This window comes from Chaetura pelagica, unplaced genomic scaffold, assembly GCF_000747805.2.
Source record: "Chaetura pelagica isolate M959 unplaced genomic scaffold, ChaPel_1.0 scaffold364, whole genome shotgun sequence".
NCBI lineage: Eukaryota > Metazoa > Chordata > Aves > Apodiformes > Apodidae > Chaetura > Chaetura pelagica.
The window spans coordinates 237,445-259,422 of NW_009953089.1; the positions used below are offsets into that span (position 1 = coordinate 237,445).

General features: G+C 43.4%; 1 protein-coding gene across 1 annotated transcript in view; it reads right to left on the reverse strand.

Annotated features, from left to right (window-relative positions):
* Positions 1-21,978, reverse strand: part of ARIH2 (ariadne RBR E3 ubiquitin protein ligase 2) — a 27,446-nt gene that overhangs the window by 2,337 nt on the left and 3,131 nt on the right. Inside the window, exons 2-12 of the mRNA XM_009997001.1 lie at positions 11,941-12,008; positions 10,193-10,256; positions 7,780-7,927; positions 6,962-7,083; positions 5,964-6,073; positions 4,825-4,942; positions 3,794-3,844; positions 3,671-3,692; positions 1,978-2,129; positions 773-916; positions 359-427 (exon numbers count right to left, since the gene is read on the reverse strand). Coding sequence (XP_009995303.1) covers positions 359-427; positions 773-916; positions 1,978-2,129; positions 3,671-3,692; positions 3,794-3,844; positions 4,825-4,942; positions 5,964-6,073; positions 6,962-7,083; positions 7,780-7,927; positions 10,193-10,256; positions 11,941-12,008 — 1,068 coding nt within the window. The remainder of the gene's footprint in view (positions 1-358; positions 428-772; positions 917-1,977; positions 2,130-3,670; positions 3,693-3,793; positions 3,845-4,824; positions 4,943-5,963; positions 6,074-6,961; positions 7,084-7,779; positions 7,928-10,192; positions 10,257-11,940; positions 12,009-21,978) is intronic.

The following is a 21,978-nucleotide window of genomic DNA, read 5'->3' on the forward strand; positions in this document are numbered from 1 at the left end:
ACTCTCCAGCGGGTGTTCACATGAAATATGGCCCATAGCACTGTGCTAAGTCTTATCAAGGAACAAATACACACTTCCAGCCTCAAAACATTCTGGATAAATTGCTTGTTAGTGAAAGTGCAGCCAAGTGCCCTGGGAAAATAATGTAATGTCATGTGTCAAAGGACTGAGCTGCTGGTCAACTGGAGGTGAAAGGGAAAGGTGCAAAACCACCTACTGACCTACTGTTAGCCCTGTCCTTACCTCAGACTCACAGCTAATATTTCAGACACTGCCAAGCTCTGGAATTCAGCCCAGCATGCTGCCAGCTACACCCCAAAAAGCTACCAGCAAAAAAATAAATCACAAAACATCTTACCAGTTTCTTTCTGGGACCAGACTCCATGTAGTAGGCATATGGATATGTGTACTGCAGGGTGTAACGACACTGTTGGGGAGTGGGAGTAAGAGAGAAAAGAAGGACAAGAGTCTCAGACTGGAAAGGCAGCACAGTCATATTTGTGTGACCACTACAGGGGCTAAGCAGCTTCCTTCTGACAAGCATGACTGGACACTTCATGGTGGAATTTCCTAGAGCTTCCTGGGCAGAACTTGTGCAGTTAAAGTATAACTGCACAGAGGTCACTTCCAGATGAATTTTGGCTAGCTTATGTTCTAGACTAGAGGTACTGTCCCACATACCCACAACCCCTAAACTCCCTTCCTCACTTGGTGTTGTGAATTTAGCATTCTGGTGTGCATTCTCTATGCCAAACAAGCCACGACTACCCACCTTTGCAAGTAGTTTTGCAGCATTTTGTAGGTATTGCCAGTCTATCCATGTTCCCAAGTTGTTCATAACTCTTTCTTGGATTTTCTCCTGGATTCGTTGGTACGTCTGTGCCTCCAGCTGTAAGCTCTTATTGTGATTCTCCCACTGCAAGAGATGGGAGTGGGGAGACAGGGAAAGAAGAAAATTACATGAGACCAGAATACTGCTATGGTGAAGGCACAAGCTCTAGCAAGCAGAAATTGAAGTGGGGGAGGAGTCCAGCAAGGCAAGACATGCTGTGGGGAAGAGCAGCAAGGCAGCACCTCCAGTAGCAAGTGGCTGTGGCTTTATACAACAGACTGACAGCAGCAAAGAGCAGAGAGCAATCCCAGCTCCTCAGAGTGGGAATGGCCCCTGGTTGCACAGTGACCTTGTGTCTAACAAGATGAAAAGTAATAGTGATTACCCTAAAGGATTTCTATAGAAAGGTCAAGAGTTTAACATTTAACACTGGCTCAGTGAATTCCAACATCCGTGTGCACATTGTAAGCATGGCCACTTCCCAAAGCCTGTTGGTCTGGAGAGCCAGGAATAAAGACATTTATTTTAAACACAGGACTTGGCTCATGGTGTGAACAATAAACTCATTTTTAATGGGGAAACAAGTGAAATGCAGCAGCACTGAACCTCTACCATGTTCTCTCTGAGAGATGCCGCTCTAGAATTGCACTGTATGGCCAGCTGCATTGACCCTGCTGTGTGGACAGTGGTGCTCTGACTGCAAGTTTAACACGTGGTTACATGTGAGTTCACAAAACCTCTTGCACAGTCAGTGGAGTACTGAACATGGCATAGTTTATTTATTCCTTGTCTCTATATAGACATACTGCAAGGAACTGAAGTTCCCTGATCTTGAAAGGAAATTATTGGAGCAATACCCATCTACTCCAGCAGCACTCAGCCTACAGGAAAACAGTACAGTGGCACGCAAGCAATACTGATTTTCTCTAGCACAAGGAGTTAATAGTATTTGGTTTCGTTACAATATTACTGGTTTGGATGGGATCTGCAGGGTAGGCTTTTGAGTAGACAACAACAGCGCCTGAAAATTCTGCACAGATTCTCTTTGGGCAGTTCCTTGCACGGAGATTGCTGGCAACGACCTTTGCACCAGGCAGGGAGCATTAAAAGGCTACAGCAGCTCTGGCCAAGGAGATGTCTCCTACCCTCTCAAAATAGAACAAGTACTTCTTAAGGGCCTCCCTGGCCTGTGCTTGCTGACTCTGGTTTACAATATCAGGATTCTCTTTGTACCGACTGCATTCGTAGTACTCGCTGCCGTGAGTCTTCCAGTCTCCCAGACACATCCAGCAGAAGTCTGCAGAAAACAGAAAAAAACCCCACTGTGATGCACAGGAAAAAACACTTCTGAGAAAGAAAAGATTCAGGAGACACAGCCCATCTGTTTTCAGATATTTCTGTTAAGCCAAGAAACATCTACCTTTTCTGTCATCTTGCACAATGGAACACAATAGTGAGCCAAAAACACCAGCCCGTCTTGAAGATTTTCATTGTACAGCCTCCTGTGCAGCTATGGAAGGTAAATCCTGAAGTGCTACATCCTGTGCACCGAGACCAATGGGCAGAACTGTGCTTGTGCTCTGCACAGGTTGTCACTCTAGGTTAAAGAAGGCTGCAGTCTTTTTTGAGTTGCAGCCTCCCCACCACTGGCACCCTGCCCCATGAGGACGTCTAACTGAATAAAATATGAACAATTGGATCCAGAAGTGAAATAACTCAAGCAAAAGGAAGTTTGCCCTCAGATCTCTTGAGAAGGGAACTATCCAGATAACTTCAGATAGCAGTGATTTACGACACTTCAAGTTAGGAGCCACTGAACTGGGAAGAAAAGTGGAGGAAAGACAGCAATAGCAAAACCCGCATGACAGTTTCCTGATTTCAGGGCGAGGCTGTGAGCGTTCTGCTGGGAAGGAAAAAAGATGCAGATTTAAGTTGCTACAATAGGAACCACTTCTGTGTTACTCAGAATAAGAAACTGAAATTTCTATTTCCAGAGTTCACCAGCCTTCTGGAGTGCTAGTCACTGTGGTACCTTGGCACTTGCCTGCTCACCCTTGTCACAGAGCTCCATCAAATCACGTCCAGTGCTGCTGAGGACCCCAAAGCAAAGGAAATGAGAGAGGACAGTAATCTTTCACCATCTTCCAAATAAGGTTCTGATATTACTATATTTCCTGGTGGCACACTTAATTTAAAAGGCTGAATACAAACTACCTTGCTCCAAGACATAAGAAATTAATTCTGCCATGAAAAGATAAGTGCAAGAACAGGCTGTCATTTTGTAGGACCACACCACGGGCCAAAGACACTCAGGCTGCCAACTGCACAGGGGTGGACTCAGAAGTCCAACAGATAACATCATGCAGAACAATTCCCAGCTCCTGCAGTTTCATCTGGGTTGAAGCTCATTATTTCCATCACTGAACAGAAGGATTTAAGCTGATCTGAGTCAATGGCTCAGTTCTGCCAGTATTTTCAGCTGGTGATAAATACAGTTACACAGAAAGCACTAAATATTCTCCTCTGAGATGGATTCCACTGTTAATACTAAGGCAGAGATGGAGATTTCTCTATACAGTGGATATGTCAGGGAGAGGTTGCCAAACCAGCACTGAATCAGAACCCAGCTGAGATCACAGCCAGTGGGGGGAAAAAAAGAAGAAAAAAGCTATTACAGACAAGTCTGTAATTAATATCCTCTTCACATTTTACTAAGGGAAAAAATATATTTCAGTCAATATTCACAATTTGTGTTCATATGACAAAAAAAAAAAAAAGGGAAGTGAACATAATAATTAACTAACATTGCAGAGAAAACTGCTTCCAAGCCCTACTTACCATGCTTGCATTTGGAGCATTGCTGAAAAAGAAGAGACAGGAGGCACTGGTTAGGGAAAAGTGAGGAACAAAAATTTTCTGCTTAGAACAAGGAAGGTCTGAGGTGTTCAGGGAATTGCTCACCATGTGATTGCAGCCTCCATTCTTTTCAATACAGATATTGCACTTGGGACACTGCAGGAACAGAAGCATTTGTTAGATCACACTCTGTCTCTAGCAGCCTTCTGGAGAATGACAACACTTGCATGGTTATTCCCCTCCTGCCTGTTTTTTAAATATCCATATGTGTACATAAGATTATTAACATACACACCCCCTGCCTCCCACTGATTCCTGACAGCTCCATTTAAAAAGGAGGCAGAAAGACAAAGCCAGGGCAGTTACACTGCAGCCCTCGATTGCTTGCTCAGGAAAACAAGCTTGCTGTTGTTACTCTTTGCAAAACTGCAGGTCTCAGTTGCCATTTAGCAGTTGCTCAGGCCTAGGGACATCATTAGCTCATGTAGGACAGAAGCCTCTCCAGCTACTCAGACTACAAGACATTCAGCACCATCTAGAGAATAAAGGCAGTATATATATAACTTTTAAAGTTAATTTTATAGGTTGACTGGACTGCATAATTGTAATACTATTTCTTTTTCTTGGGTCTAAATCTACTGGAAGCACTTCAGTGTCTAATTAACAGACTTCATCTACTCCATTTTGCTGTCCTCGTCAAATCAAGACTTTGTTTCCCTCACCTTCCAGTTCAGAGTACCCCAGGCAGCTGCTCAGGTTCAGACACCACTAGTGCTTTATTTGGTATTCCATTCTTACCACACTCTTCTCCTCCTATTTTAAACACATCTCCATGGATCATTTCATAGGAGTCACAATTTGTTAGCCTGTGGCAGGGCAGTACACCTGGCTGCCAAAGACACACACAAGGTCTGCAATAAGGAGCATGAGGCCCTTGCTGCAGAAGGGTAGCTGGATTCCCTGCATAAAGTGTTCCCAAGGCATCCAGTTGTGTTGTACCACAGTTCTGAGGGAGCTGTGAGAATTTGCAGACTATGAAAAAGCAACACACGATGCTACATATGTAGAGAATTGTATCTTGCTTCCCAGGCAGGACTAGAGCATAAGAAAAAACCCCTGCAGGTGCTTGTCCTTACGTCTTTAGTGTGAGCACTGATGTAGTTGGCTGTTTCAGAGTCATCTGCACACTTAGTGAGCCACTTCCTGATGGTGGCACAGTCTGTGGGCGCGTGGTACATCTGCCGGCACTTGAAGCTTCACGGGGGCAGGAGAACAGAAAGAAAGAAAAAGACACGTTGATTTCCAAGGAGGTGACTTGAATCGAGGTTTCTCTGAAGACTAAAATCTGGGAGGCCAAGCAAGGGTAAGGGACACAATGTAAATTACTAGAGTGCAAGGACCAAGGCTGAACCCCCACCCTCTTGTGCAGACACCAGGGTCAGGATGAGGGTGAACTGAGGCCCTGGGTGACAGATCATGTGTCTGGGGGCTGGCACAGTCCTCCCTGGAGCCCACCTATCTGCTCCAACATGAAAGCAGAGACCTGGGCCATATCTATAGCTTTACAAGTGACTTCAGTGGTAGATATCAGGTACCTGCATCAGCATGACCTTGCCAGCCCCAGGTGAGGAAGGACCATTTGCATGGAGAGACCAGTAAGCTGGGTCTCTAAACCAGTTGCATTGTGTTCCACAGACATTCTCAACAGCAGTGATTATGGAAACCCAGGAGCAGATGACACTTAAGCAGCCCTGTAAGCTTTCTTTTTGCTTGTCCGTTACATGCTTGACATCAGACCAGCAACATTAGCTTTCCTGTTCAGCAGAAATTTATTCTCACATGAGCCTCAAAACACAACAGACACTCTGGGAGTCAAATAGTTGTAATAAACTAAAAATTCAACACCAGCAGACAGCCTGATGCCTCTACATCCATAACCAGAACCTCTAGCAGTCACTACGCCTGACCAGAATTTGTAACATAGCCAAAACATGAGAATGGAAGATTTGAAAACTCTTAATTACTTAAGCTCTGCATTCTCTGGTTGTTGGAACATCCAACTCCCAAGGAGTTTAGGGAGTGAGGGAAGGGCTGACCACCTGCAGAAGTCAGACCCCAAGTGTCCAATTACTCAGGCTAACTCAAGTTACAAACAACTCTAGCAAAGCATTTGGGATGCTTCTACACACTGAACCTGTTGGCAAGCAAAGGGAGTAGTAGCTCAGAGGACAGCACACACTTTCCCCATGATCTTTTAACCTTCTCTGCTGCTTACCAGAAGACCTCATTGCAACGATTGCACTGCACTCGCCGGGCTTTTGGCTCCTGTACCTGTATGACCATAGGGCAATCAGCACCAGGACACAGCTGCAGCTGATAATGGCTCTGTGAACATACCAAGGTGGTAAGATCAGCAGTGGGCAAAGAGGAGCATTATCTTGATCTGCTCAGACTTAACCACCCCTATCCTCAAAACCACACAAGTCAGTATCTCTTGTTGAAAAAAGTGAAAATTGTCACTAGATCTTAGGTTACAGAGCAGACAAACCTCTTCCACATCAGGAAGGGGAGAGCTTACAGCTTCTCTAGAACATGGAATTCAAATGGAGGGTTACAGACCAAGTAAGCACAGCAACACAACCGTAAGACCCCACCAAGACAGTTTTACTCCATGTGAGCTCTTTCCCCTTATGCCCCAGCATGTACTCAGGTGCTCTCCTGTGGTGGCTGTTCCCTTGCAAGGGGTGTTTTATAGAAGAGAGGTGACACCACTCTTTTGTACTGCTTCACTGCTGCTTGAGTTTTCCTAGTCTGTTTCCAGTTACCTGAATACTCCCTGCACATTTAACCCTTACAATTTCCACTTTCATTTCCAAAAACCTCACATAAAATGTTATTGAGCAAGCCAACTCAGTTCAGCTACACTAGTATGAGTGACTTATTTTACAGAACCTAAAATATCTATGCAAGAGCTAAAACGACTTTAAAATTCAGATTGAAGTTCTCAGCTGCAACACTCTGAGAATTCTGCTTCAGGAAAAGAGCCAAGGAGTTACTGGGTGACCTTACAGCAGAATTTACTTTGGCAACCTGCTAGAGCATTTTGTCAGTGAGGCTGTCCTCCAGGAACAGCCACATCATGTTTATCAGAGACAATTTTGCTGCAGTTACTGCATTTCTGATCAAAGGTGCAAGACACTTCAAACTGAATTTCTGTAGGTCACTGGCAAATTGATCCAGGGTATTTTAAAACTGAAAAAAAACCCTCTATACCTCCACGTAGTCCCTGAAGAGGTAGCGCCTGTATTTGTCTTTCAGCTCTTCACTAGGCAGCAATGGAAACACAAAGTCTTCTGGTGTCCGAAGCAGGCAGTCCTGAGCCATGCAGGAGACCCCTGAGAAGGGAAAGCAACATCTTAGCACAGATTACCCTGAGGAGTGAATGCTCAGGGAGCATTCAACACGGTTTCCTAGCTGCCATCTGTTGTTGTGGCAAGAAGGACACAACTGTGAAACAAATCTAAGGGGGCTGCTGAAAAGCTGAAGCCCAACTGTCTTCACTGAAAGATGACAGGGCACATGTGCATCCAGTGCTTCAACCAGTATTCACAAGGTCAGATTTAAAGTAGAAAACTGTATGTTTCTGCCATGCTAGCATGAAGGACAGGCTAGGAAAAACCCAGAGCAACTCTGACAACTACTGGCTTCTACCCAACACAAAGGGAGCAACTGTTTGCATCCATAAGCAGTCCAGGGGCAGTGCAACAACGCATCACAGGAGATGCAAACTCAAAACACAGCCGGTTTTCAGCTTCTACCTTGTTACTGTCATGCTCTTGAGATCACAAAGGCAGAAGAACAGCAAAAGGATCTACAGACTTGCATCTTTTGTTAGGCAGGAGTAGTGCTCTCCTGGTGCTAACACTAACCAGGCATTCAGGTAAGACCACTAGTTCAAGGTAAGTCTGTCAGAAATACTCATTCCGTGCTCCATTTTGTCATGACCAGACATTTTAGAGCAAATCAGCCAGTCCTCACCAGAAAAGCCAACATGACAAACAGACCCAGGACCACTTCTGCCTTGAACTCACCAACTCCGACACCATCCTTGACCAGCACTGTACAATGCTGCTCCCAACAGCTGCGACAGAACTGGTGCTGACAAGCCAGGGAGAGCAAGTTCTCCTTCCGGACAAACTGCATGCACACCGCGCAGTGATGGGAGGAATGTACCATTGCCTGGGAGAGAGACAGAGCAGCATTAGGGTGACAGCATCCCAGCTCTCCCAGAGCATTCGCACCTCAGCCACAGGCACCCCCATCACCTTCACTGAGATGCTGGTCTCAAGTGAGCTCCTGGACAGAACAAGTGCATAGGCAGCTGCTGTGCTGGAGAGCTGCACTGGCCTGACAGTCAGGCCTTCTCATTAACTTCTTTAATTTCAGGGAACACAACAGATTAACAGTCACTGAACAGCTCCCACCTCTAATCTAGTGCCACCCAGACCCCTACTTTTCTGGTTCTTACTCTTGCCTTGTTTGAAAAATGAGGGAATATATAATTGTGTTAGTCCTTCCCAGAATTCTTTGGGATTTCTTCCCAATATTCTTTGTTAGCTGGGTCAGACTCTCACTGTTCCACAGGCCCTGGAGAGCAGCTGTATCTGGGAGCAGGCTCAGCAGTGCCCTCTTACTGGACAACGATTTTAGGTAAGAGAGAACGCAACTGAAGGTGCAGTGTGTAGAGTGTTTACACCAAGAGAAGAAGGAGTTCACAGACCATCCTCTTCTGCCTATGATAGACCTGGCAAAGGGCATCATCCCTTCAGCTGAAAAGGATCAGAGGGTTTGTTTCAAGTCAGGCATAATTCTGCTATTGCCTCACCAAACCACTGGGAAGCAGTCTGGATCCCCCCTCGGGTAGCACAGAACCAATCCCTAGGCAACAGATCTAGCTGTAACACATCTCAGCTCACCCTTGGGACTTGAAGAACTAGGTCTAGCACATCATCTTGAAACTGCTAACAGCTTCTGTAGAGCCTTTCTTTTATGTTCCTATTTCCCCCTTCACTGAGAAACCCTATGATCTGTTTTCATCTCCTTAAACCTTTGCTACCCTTGGAGAAGCCTGTGCAGGACAGCTGTCAGCTCCCATGCCTGGCCCTGCATGCCAGAGATGCAGAGGAGCTGCACCATCACACCCAGCCACATGACCAACAGAGCTTCTTTTATAGCATGACCAGGCAGAAAAGGAAATCAAGCAACTTTGTTCTAAGCAGCCTCACTTATGGACCAGAACAAGATTCATCCAGTCTGCAACTGTGCTGATGGGCTCCATGAACTGCTCAGCTGGCCCAGCAAGCCCAGTGCCTCAGCCAGCTCTCCTCTGAGCTCACCACTGTAGCTTCACCCTGCAGGGCCAGTGCTCTTCAATATGAGCATCTGCCCCCAAAATATCATCATTCTGCTTTAGGAGCTGAAGCACAGAGCAACTTGCCCCCACAAATACAAAAGAACAGTAATGAATTGCCTACCAAACCAAGTCTGTCAGGATTTCAGCTAACCTTTTAACTGTAATATCTTTCTTCCCAAAATGAAATCACTATTGCAGTGGAAAGTACTTAAGTGGCAGCTTATACAAGAACCAAACAAATGTCAAAGTACACAAACTTATTTGTAGGTCTGTCAAATAGAAAATATCTTTTTCTGAAGCTCAGTCCTGTCAGCTGTGTTAGCACTTTCACTCTCTGCTAGTTACAAGTCAGTTCAGATGCCAAATCAGGCCTTTAAAGTCTCCCCTCCCCCCAGCCCAAAGAGTGTTTCTCAGATGTAATATTTCATCACTCAAAATCTGACACATGTTCCTGGGGCAACTGTGGATTGCACCAAGACACCCACTGTGAATGAAACCTGTAAACATGCAACAGGAAAATTCTATTTAAAGGGGAGGGAAGGAGTATCTAAAGACCTGTGCAGTACTGGATGCAAAACAAACTGTTGGTTCAAATATCACTACTGACTAGCTCAGCAGCAACACCACTGGGAGAGCATCCCTGGGCAGAGCAGTGCAGCAAACAGTCATTGCAGGGGAAAAAAAAATTAAAAAAAATCTGCTCCAGCCACAGACAAGCTCTGTTCACTCTGTGCAGGACAAGCTCCCCTTGAGTGTCTTTTACAGAGAGAGGAAAATTGGAAGAACTAGCCAAGCCCATGCACTCTGCTCCTTCCCATGTGTACCACCACTCCTGTCAAAAATATGAGCTTAATTTTATTGACTAATTCTTGAACACTACCTGCAAGACAACAGCAAACCTGCATTTAAACATCAGACACTTCTTGAATGCATTCTTCTTGAAAAAGTAAACCCAGCATTGAGTTGGGCTGTTGGACCTGAGCTTGCAAAGGGTTAATATGGGACAGACTATGGCTAGTAATGCAATCCTCCAGTGAGGTGGGTCAGAGGTGTCTGCCAAGGGAACAGACCAAAATAGTTAGCATACTTACATGTTTGGATGAGATGGGCTGAACTCGTGCTTCTACTAGCAATTGGGCAGCATTAGACTTGTGCCTGAAAAGGCAATTGAAGAATGATCAAATCAATTTCTGAATACATTTTGCTCTGTTAAAACAATCCTTCTTGCCTGAATAAATAACAGTCTCTGTGCAAATGGCAGGGTAGCTTTCAAAAAGGAAAGTGGAAATGTGTCCTGTGTGAGGCTCCTTCACACAGTGAGCTAAACTCTCATCAACAAAACTTTCTGAGTTGCTTCAAAATCAGAAACGGGAACACTTCTGCCACTAATGGATTAACATTTCCCTCACACTCCTTGATGAATACTTTTCCACAGCTCTCTCCCTCCCCCCAAAAGGTTATTTTTGAAGCTAAGATTTTCTGTCCACACCCCTAGAGCAGCCCCAAGCCACTGCCCACAATAACACACTCCAGTGAGGCTCCTGTCTGTCTCCTTTTCCTTTGTAAAATCAAGCTATCCTGGGTTAGATCTCACTGTAACTCTAACCTGTTATCTAGTTAAGCATTTACTCTGTGACAGATTATCACCCTTTACAGATGAAGCTGTCTATCAGTAGCCTTAGAATTAAACATGTTTTGCTGTTTGTGATTTCCATTGAGGAGGAATGTTCATATCTCCAGTAAAAAAAGCACCAGTAATTTCAGAAATAGCAGGAGCTGTAAATTCTCCCTCCCCACTAGCACTGAGGTGGTATCAGAGATTTTACATTTGATAACGTCACTTTGTATCAGGATAGAAATTTAGGGATTAGATCAGCTGGAGAACAACTTGCAAAGTCACAGCTTAAGTAGTAAAACCTTCCCCAAATTTAGTCTCGTTTAAATCTCATCAGTTGACCTGCAAAATTGCCCTGAGCTGCTATGCAGGAATCTCACCCTCCCATTCCCCAGAGAAAAACTTTCAGAGGATGCCTGGTAACCACCCAGACAGCTACCAAAGATGCTGCAGCAACATCCATACATTGCCCATATGTTATCTGGATGAACTTACTGGCTACAGGGCCAAAAATGGTATGGCAGAATGAGTCAGGCTGATGTGCTCTCTATTTTCAGACAATGTTCAGCTCTGAGCCAGTGTTTTCTGGAGGGGCTGCCAGACAGCAGTGCCTCCTGACACATTTCCCGTACATGTTTGGGCAGTGTCTGAACTCTCCTTTTGAAATCAGTTGGAGGGCTTTGCTACAGTGACACTGACCAAGAAACCAAGGGGCTGCACTTCTCATTTCTCTCACACCATCTTCTGCTCTCCAAATGCTAGTCAGCTTGGAAAACATCACTTATGTTCAGAAGGAGCAAAAACTTAAATGTGAATCTATTACTAACGAATACATCAGCATAAGTTCAGTGTTCTTTACGATTTATGGCTCAAGTTCAAAACAGAACATATGTTATCTTTATATTTGTTACAATAAATAAATAGAGATGGAACACTCTCAATCTGTTATCTCAAAGTTCAAGCTAAATGCATCTACAGGGTTCCCAGCATGAGGATAATTCCTCAGACTGAAAGACATTTGCCACCACTAAGCTCTCCCTGTTTTGAAATTTCTTACAGGCAATGCAGCCTCAGCAGAACACTGCTTTTCCTCTGCTGCCTGGAATGGACTGTGTGGTCTGCTTTCAGGTTCAAAGACACTTGTCAAAATGACATCTTGAGCAATCTTGCAAAGCAAGGGGGAAAAGCACTGAGCCCAGAAGAGATGAGACTATTTACACTTACCTTTCCAAAATCTCGGAGATTTGCCAGTGGAAACTAACTAATACTAGCTTTGCAACAGCATGTGATACCTAGGTGGAGAATAATAAAAAAAAGCTAAGTTAGGCACATTTTGAGGCTATACCTCTGGTTATGACTGTGATCTTCTTATTAGACTAATAAGTTGTACAACCTTAATATAATATTTGAGTGATACTCATTTCCCATTAAACCACTAGACATAATATTCACAGTCAGTGTATCTGCAATATACAGGTTGGAATGAAGCATGGATGTACCCAAACTCACTCACATTCTTAGAACAGCAGAGAGGAAGGAATCAAGAATTGGCTAAACTGCTCTTGGAAGCTCCACATCTAGTCCTGACTGCAGTTGCCACTCGAGAGGTACTAGAGTGGGATCAGGGTTCTTGCTAAGTGTGCAAAGCAGACAACACAGGGCAGACAGATATCACCTACTAAGCTGGAGAAGCAGCAAATGAAGGCATGTTGTGACAGCAAAGTGAAGAAGGGAAAGCCAAAATATTTTTCCCAAGCCTTCACCACAGAACAGAAAGTTGCATGCTGGACTGGAATAGGAAGATGGAAAGCTACTGTGACAAGGGCTATTTCCACGCAGAGTTGCCTGCATTATGAGGACTCCTGGCAAGCACTAGCACAGTCCATGTTAGCCTGAGCATCCTCTAGAATACTGCAACACGACATTTAAAGTCATGTTAAGAGGCTAGAAGCAAACAAGTTCTCCTCTGCTTCTATGTATTTGTTTACTTCAGAAGAAAACAGCCTGGTCTGCTAGCACCAAGAGGCTCCTACCCATGAAGTCTACAGGCATCTGTTGAGCTGCTAGACATTCAATCTGACTCTCCAGCCCTTCATACAGATTTCAGGCCCACAGAGCTCAAACAAAGCAGATACTCTGCAAACGGGACACCTTTTCTTCCAGGGGGATTCAGATGGCTCATGACTCCTGCCTCCTCACTCCTCTCTGTGCTACCAAGCACCTGGACAAGCCCAGTGATCTGCACATTCTGCATTCCAACACCCTCTGACATCTTAACTTCCCACACTCCAAGACAAACAATCACCATAGCCCCTCTCTCCATTATACATATAGAAAACAACTCCTTCTGTCCCAGATGCAGGAAGAGCTCTTTTTTTCCCCTCAAGAAGCTGTTAGTCCCAATCAGCAGCTGAAAAGCCTTAAGACTTCTTGAATCCTGCTACAGGTGAATGACAGGATCAGATGGACTGGTAATACAGACACACAGTAAACCCAACACAAGCCTGAAAGAAAATACAAGCAGTGGTCACTCCTGCAAACCAGAGAGGTTCTGCACACCTAGGGGCCGTGTATTCATTAATCTTCTAAACTTACCCCACTGAAGAGGTGCAGTTTCACAACAACTAACCTATTCCTGCCACATGATACTGCCCTGGCCCTGACACGGGCATTTGTCAGAGCTGGATGGCTGGTTCAGTGAGCTAAACCAGTGCAGCCCAATGCACGAGGCAGCTCGGGTTTTTAAATACCTCTTATCCACCCCTCCTTTCCCATTCGCCCACTTTGCTGGCCACTGAGAAATACCAGTAATAAAAGAGTAATTTTCAATGTTCAAATAACCCTCTTTCTAGAAGAACTTGACCCATTAGCTCATACTGTGTAAGATCTGCTGTGTCACCTTCCTCGACTTTACCAGAAACGTGACTCCCAGCAAACAAAGGCTGCTCAGGCCTCCCAGTGCAGAAGGGTGATCAGAAGGAGCACCTGGGGCTGCTGCTGGCAACACACACATTCTGCTACAGTTTGTATGGATTAAGTGCCAACTCCAGCCTGTGACGGGTTGTTATCTTAAGCCCCCAGGCTGGCAGACCCAGACAGACACCTTGGGAGTTGCTTGAACACGGAAGACATCTGCATTTCGCATTTGTAAAACAAACAAGCATCAGGAATGTGGTCTCTACAAGACTGGCTTCCTGCAAATGCAAACCACATGCTAATGAATCATTCTCTAACAGCAATGAAATTATTTTGCAGTAGCAGCAAGGAAGAACTACCATCTTGACAAAAAAAACCCCAATCAAACCACCAGACTTAAATGGGAAGTTCATCTGTAACATGAAAATGTGTGGGGTTTAGCTGGATTTTCAGAACCTGAGGTGTAGCACCCACTGCAGGATCATGATTCCAGGAAGTCACTTGTTCCCAGAGAAGCAACCAAGTACATCCAAGAATGAAGACGTACAGAAGAGAAATACAAATCCCAGCATACACGTTTCTGAAATCTAACAAACTACCCTAATAGAATCAAATGCTCTTGAATAAAACTGTTTAACAGTACAATCTGGAATTATGCTTCAGAAAGATGTCAAATTAACAGATCTAGAAGAATAACAAAGCTTCTGTGAATGTTCCTATTTTGGTCCAACTGCAAGCACTGATTAGACCAGCCGTACTGCTAATTTTATTACTTTAATCATACGAGCATCCAAGAATAAAACATTTTCAATTCATAAAGCCAGGTTCATGACACAAGTTCACTTTCATAAAAGCCCTGATGCAGAATGTTTTGATACTACCTGGTTTGAGTGCATAAAACCTTTGCAAACAAATCCCAGTTGCAGCCACGCACCCACAGTCTGCTCGGCACGGAAATACTAGTTCCTACACGTTATAGGTAACATTCAAACTGTAAGAAAGAGGGGTGGGAGAGAAGCAGATGAGGCTGGGGCTGTGCCTGTTGAGTAGAGTTTCACCACATGACAATCCACACCCTGGTCACCAGCAGCAAGGCTGTTAATTCAGGAGGCAAATTGTCAATAAGTTCAGGGATAACACTACTGGAGAGATTCAAGAAAACAAGCATGAGAAGAAAAACAAGTGTTTAACAAAAGCCTGCTTCTATTGATTAGCAGCCTCACAGCTTCTTCAATGATTGTACACTCACAATGAGTGAATGATTGCACCAAGTCAGCCAGTTTTTCCACAGTAACACCCCAGAATAATTGAATTATTTGTAAGCAGGAGCCAAAACACGCTGAGCACAGAAAAAATACCACTGTAATCAGAGGTTTGGACCACATGTACATCATTCATTACCTTACAGTACTGGAGAAGCAAGGTACAGAAGCTGATACTGTTGGTTGAACTGTTCAGTTAGAAGACCCCAAGGTCCCCTCCATATGCACCCACTGCAGCCTGCTTTGGATGTGAGCCTTGGTTGCTGCTCAGGCCTGCCGGGCACTCAGAAGCTCCCTACAGTGACAGGCCTCAAACTTGTAAAGCATTTCAGTAATGATTCAGTCCCTTTATCAGTCACCAGGTGCCACAGGAATCTCAGGTCATCCAAGAACAATAATGCTTTGTCTCAGATATAAAATAAATTTTAAAAGAGGCCACTGATAATTTGCCAGCTTTGTTTATACTTTTGTATTCTCTTTTCAGAATAATTAGACCCAAAAAAGACAGTGATATAGCCCACTCAGTGTCCTGCTAGCAGCAGGTCATTTCAGTAAAATACTTGTACACACCACAGGGCAGAAGGGAATGCATCTCCTGGATGCTGTGCTTCTATTACAGTTTTTGTTTGCAACTGATAAACTGTGCCAATGTTTCTAAATAACTTGACCTCGCCAAAACTCTTCTGGCTGTAATTAAATTTATTGAAATTTAGAAGATGAAAGCTGAAAGCAGTAGTCATGCTGAAAAATGTCTGTTTCCCTTATTCTCATTTCTCCATTTTCTTAAGATCAAAGATCAGCTCAGTCCAGATCTGAACCTTGACTATTTCTGACTCATGCTTCTTCACAATGGACTGGCAAAGCTGAAGAGAGGGGATCTCATCCAGTCTACAGTTTCAAGTTTCACCTGAAAACAGGAATGTGGTCACCTCAAAAGCCTCTTCCAAACCTCCATCAGCATGACTTACCAGTGACAGAAGTCTGCTGATTGCCAGAAAAAGGAACCAAACTCTAATGCTTATCACTGCACTGGAAAAGGGGCACAGTGTCTAATCAGGCAGGAAGGGAGCCAGGAGGAAGCTGCTCCACATAAAGGAAAAATTTTAGTTGTTAAAAAGTCTGGAAAATTTACATAGTGCTGGACAAAATTAGACTAAAGTAGAACAAAGAAGTAACACCACCACATTAAACACATATATATTCATTTTCTGGAAGAGAGCACAGCTTTTTCTTCTCTTTTTCTTTCCTTTTTTTTTTTTTTTTTAAATGTTATTTCCATCTTAAGTTATCTCCTGGGTTTTTACTCTCCAAGATAAGCAAAATTATCACACTTCTGAAGGGTGTGAGAGAGTCTGGCACTATCTAGGACAATACCAAAAGAATTTGCAAAGAAGCTCTGCAGATACCTTGCTGGGTTTGGAAAGCTGTAAGACAACTATGTGTCAACTTGCTTCCCTAGCAAGCTGTGTTGTTTGAAAAGCTGAAGTTTCATCTCTCTACAGTGGAAAATCTTTTCAACTTTGACAGTTGCTAATTCAGACAGAAATATTTCCTAAATGCTAAAAAACCACCATCTTTTGTAGAGCTTATATTCTACAGATATTGCTCATGCATATTTATGTTGCTTGCATATCTCATGAGCACATTACACACTTCTCCAAGGGATGGCCTATTTTTTGGAGGTGTGTTTCAAGCCTCACTTTAGCAGAAATATGGCATCAGAAATTGAAAACAAGAATCATGGCATGTTTTTAAAAGAGATTCAACTCAGAATGAGTTGGAGGTATTATGATCTGGTTGGAGCTGACATCCCGTGGCTTTGCACCAAGCTGACAATTCACGTTAGATCAGGGTTGCACTGAAATGCTTGGCTGAGATGAACACAAACCTGGCATAAAGAAATGCAGTTCCCATTTCTTATGTTTCCCTTAATCAAAGGTTTTTACACAAATAGATTTAAGCAAATAGGATTAATCCTGAGAAGCATTTCATTTAATCCACCAACAGCTTTTGTTAGTTCTACAAGGAAAGGATGAACTTGGGAAGATGTTAGTTTGTGTTGCACCAAAACTTCTAAAAACACACTCTTAAATTCTTTGCAACAGTAAAAACACACAGACCGAGAGACTCCAAAACTGCTGCTGTTGGTGGGCAATGATGGACAAAATAGAGACTGAATTGAGTTCCCATTAGAGAACAGTAACACCTTAGAAAGAAAACATACTTTGTATTGAATAATTTTGCTTAAGAATAAAATACTTTCAGACATGCTTTACTTAGGGACACTGAGGTGAAGAAAGTGACCCACACATAGAAAAAAGTACTATTTTGCATTCATTTATCTGAGGAAAGTAGATCTGATTCCCTCCATGCCCCACTGGAAAATCTATCAGATTGTCCTGTTTTTACTGGAAGGTTTCTCAGAAAACTGCACAAGTATTAGGAATTAAGAAGAAATAAAAGGGCAACGAGAATGCCTTTCTTTGGACCACATATTCTCCTTTGCTTTGATCTACCCCTTTTTTAAGCAGACTTCCAATATGCAACCCTGGTAGAAGACTCATGAGGATGCAGGGGCTTGAGCTATGATTAACATCATCTGCTATAAACACTCCAAGAGTTCAAAGTCTTGCAGCAAAATCCTTTGTATCTGTTACAGGTTTCTAAGCATTAGAATGCTGTTTCCAAGACTGAACGCAAATGTTATTTCACCCATCAGAGGAAAGAAAGAAAACTTACAACAAAATCAGATCCTCTACTTTATTTTTTTTCTGGGTTCAGTCAAGCTTAAAAAAATCTGGGGAAAAACCCTCCATCTTTAGATTTCACTTGCCTTATTGTTTACAATTTGTCTGACATTTCAGCCCCTCTCCTGATTACAGAGTGCAGGCTGCACCAGGGAAAGAAGTGCAATTTAGAGTCTGCAGCTGCAGTCTTGACACCATGGAATAGGCCTGATAAAGAGCACTACATGAGCTCTGCTTCATCACAGGCTTTTAATCTGCACCCCATCACTCACCCTCTGGCATGCAGAGACCTGGTGTCAGCCCGCAAGATTAGAAGCATATTTAAGAGGCAGAGCCCAGTTTGGGAATGGCAAACACTGCTGGTGTTAAACACATGGATTGTGAAGCTGTTGGTGCACAACCTAGTTGGCCACACACTGAAGAAAGGGGATATGGGGTTAAATACTAACTCCTTCTCTGCAGTTACACACTGCTTTAATCCACCCGCTCTCCTACACAGGACAGCAACAATTTCAGCTGCAGCTGCCAACAAACAGGATCAGTAGGACTCAGCTAGGAAATCTCAACATACGTATTTCTCAAGCTGTTAGGCTATTCTTCCCAAGGAGGTTCAGAAATAAATTAAAAAAGAAAAAAAGAAGAAAAAAAAATTAAGCAAGATGGTATGCCAGAAGGCATTATTACAAAATAGCTAGGAGATTCCTATTCCTTCTTTGAAAGATTTACAGCTAAAGAAACGCAGCAAGAAAGCTGTAAGACAGCACAGGGATAGAAGGCTGACATGAGACTCCCTCTAGCTCTTCTCTCTGACATAAGTTAATGTCTGAGAGCATCAGCACCCACTGCACAGCGCACCCTGCATGCTGCCAAAACCCCCAGCAACACACCCCAGTGCTACCCTCAGCCCAGCCTCTGCCCAGCTGCTTTCCCTGCAAAACACAGAAGTGGACAATTCCTTCATGCTGGCAGAAAGGAGGATGTGGAGGATGCACAGGGGTTAAGGCAAGGGCAGGAGATAACCTACATCCCCACGACTGTGACTGGTGGCACAGGCAGCCAGTGGAGCTGTGCACACAGCCACAGCAGCACGCACACACAGGGCTTAGGTAACTTTGCAGTGAGTAATCCCTGTTCTGTCCCAAATAACAGAGTCCTTTACTTGACAATCCCAGCTTCTAAGGGCATTTCTCATTTGTTATAAAAAAGATGAAGAGGAGGAACATCTGCTTTGTAAAGCAGTGTTTCACAGAACACAACGTAGCCCACTCGTGCTGTGCCATCCTTACCAGGCACCACACACACACTTGGCAATGCACTTCAGCTGCCTCAAGCCTCCCGTGCTCATGCTGTCCAGCTGTAAGCTTGCAACATGAAACAGTGACTGAAAGATTGTTTCAGTATATTTAATGACTTGTGCCTTGCCTCTACCTCCCACCAAGATCACACTCATCAACAGCTGTGAACAGATTTTTTTTTGCTCTCTGCAGAGTCATCCTGGCTGTAAGATACACTTCAGGCGTGAATCACAAAGAAATGTGTGGGTTATAATCACCCTCCACATTTGTGGCTCATTTTTCCAATCAAGTTGAGAATTTTGACAGTCCTGGGCAATAAAGAGCAAAACTGATTTCTTTACTCAAAGGACTTCATGAAGTTGCCACAAGGTTGCAAGGTCTGGGCTCTTCAGCCAGCTTTCTTATCTTGCTGACCAGAAGTACAGGAAAACTTACTATACTTAAAAAAAAAAAAATCAACATTTAGAAGCCAAAAGAAAGCACACACTGAAGACAGTTACAGACTTATTCATGTCCTCATGATGTTTAACAGACTACTAAAATACAGGCATTGTGAACTTGGTAGGCAACAACACAGCTTTCATATAGCAGAACTTTCAGAATCTTTCTGTTAGGGGAACAAGAAGCAGGTAAATGACAAAGCTCACATATGTGTGCTCCTAAGGGTTACAGCTCAGACTGGATACCCCATATAACGTTGGTTTGATATTAAAAGACAGAGCATGGTAGATAGCAACCTGCATGACCTGACTAATCTGGGGTTTACAGGTACTTTGCAATCGTGTGTTATCATTAGCAAACAGCACCACAGGGGTTCTATGGAGAAGTCAAACTTGCCTATCAGGGCCTACCATTTATAATACATAATATTTAAATATTTACTGACAGTTTACTAATATCTACTAATATTTACCCATGTTGGTTCTCAGGGACACTAGCTTTGAATGTTAATTTTTCAAACTCTGTTCTTAGGTATGTGCATTTTAATATTTCAAGGGGCTTTAATACTGCTCTGTACTGGAGGTACTCAGGTACAGCTGGTCTCTGATGACTGCCATTTTATGTTTTTTTAAGTCATTGTGGGATCAAAAAGGCTGACCTTGCAACACTGCAGCTTTGTTCAGACAAGCAGCCCACAGCCCATCCTGGGTGGGGGGTTTGCACAGCCCTTGGGGGAGGCACACGTGCTGCTGTCCTGGCACCTGGCTCTTTAGGGACTCGTTCTGATCCCATGGAACAGGCACTCAGGGTGCCAGCTCCTTCAGGCAGAGCTGCTCACACAGGCTGCCAATCTCCACACACATGACTCTGGATCTGCTAAAGATGGTATTTGAAAAGAACTGCTGCCAGCACTCACCACCCAGCTCAGCAAACGGACTGCTTGGTGTCAGCGCAATTTGAGTGTGCGGAACAGCCTCCAAGGGCTGTGTTTTTATGAGCAAATACTAATTTGGTTGCATTAAAAAGCTGTGACATCAATAAGGTGAGCAAGAATCTATGAAAAACTGGTTTATCTCTGAAAGATCAGTAGTGGTAAGATGGATTAATATATTCAGAACTATGTCACGACATGAAATACTTTGTGAATTCACAAAGTTTTATTTTTCAAGGGACAGGGCTAAAAAAACCACATCACAAACTGTTATTTCAAGGAGCAAGGGAAATAGACTTTTGCTGTCTGGTAAATATTAACAGATTGCTCACACTGGCATACTGAAAATTTTACGTTCTTCAGTTCTACAACTCCTTTGGTTTTAGTGGAAAGACTGTATCAGTATCAACTGCCTGTAAAACAACACAACTATCTTTCCTTGTTACCTCATATGAGCAGAAATATCTTAGGTTCCTCGTGAGACTGACAATCAGCTTCTAAAAAGACAAAGTCAAGGGAACGTTTTTTTAATAAGCTTCAATAGCGATTGTTTTATCTGATGTTTTATGTCACCAGTTGAAAAAAAAATGGTGAAAACCAGAAAGATCCATCTCCTCACTGAAACAGAGAAACCACTGCCAGTTATTTAGAACACCACAGATATTCCAGACTTGTACAGAGACCTTCAGCAGAGCCAGGAAAACAAAACAAACAAACAAAAACAATGTGACATCATCACACACTATAATTGCTGGCCAGTAACAGGGTCAACTTTGTTTGCACAACTGTTGAGTATCCTACTGTTTGTAGGCATGTCCTGATACTGCCATTCCAGGACCTACAATCATTCAATGACGACTGACACAGTTATCTTGAAAACAAACTTATTACGATACAATTTTAACTCCTTATTTTTTAAAGATACTTGACTTCTTAATTACATTTGCTTTCAGAAAGAACTGTGGTAAATTCCTTTGCTGGTCTGCAGGCAATAGATCCCATTCTGCTTTCCAGAATACTGCCCTTAAGTGTTGACTGTTGGTCAAGTGACCTTTTGAGGAATTAAAATTTGAGGATTTGCTTCATCTCACAGGCCCTTTGGTCAGAGAACCACAGTTTTGGATAATATTGCTTTGAGATTTTTTTTTCTTTTTGCATGTCTCAACAGAGATAGGCTGTCAATTTTAGGGTGCTAAATGAACCCTTCACAGACCTCCAGATTAACAGCACTAAGCAAGGAGTAAATATTTCCTCTTCTTTTTCTTGGAAAGCAAGGATCTACACAAAGTAATTACTAAAACCAAAATTTCAGAGTAGCAATTACAGAGTCTCTCCAGCTTCCGTATGGGTCTGGAATAACCACTGCTGTAGTTGCAGGCCCAGCACACAGCACAGCTGGTTGTGTCTACCTTGTCTGTACTAGTCTTTCTATTCAGAATTCCCCACCTGAGAAAAAGGAAATCAGAAGAACCCAAGGTAAAATCTCCTATGGCAGTAAGAGATCCAAGGGTGTACATCTACCTGCATGCTGGGTTTCAAGCTTTTATCAGATTTTAACTGATATTTGTCTCCAATGGGAGACAAGCATCTTTCAATGTTGCGTTCAAGCTTCTGAACATATGCAGGGTGCTCAACACCTGACCTGAAGTTACAGGCAGCCAATGCAAGGT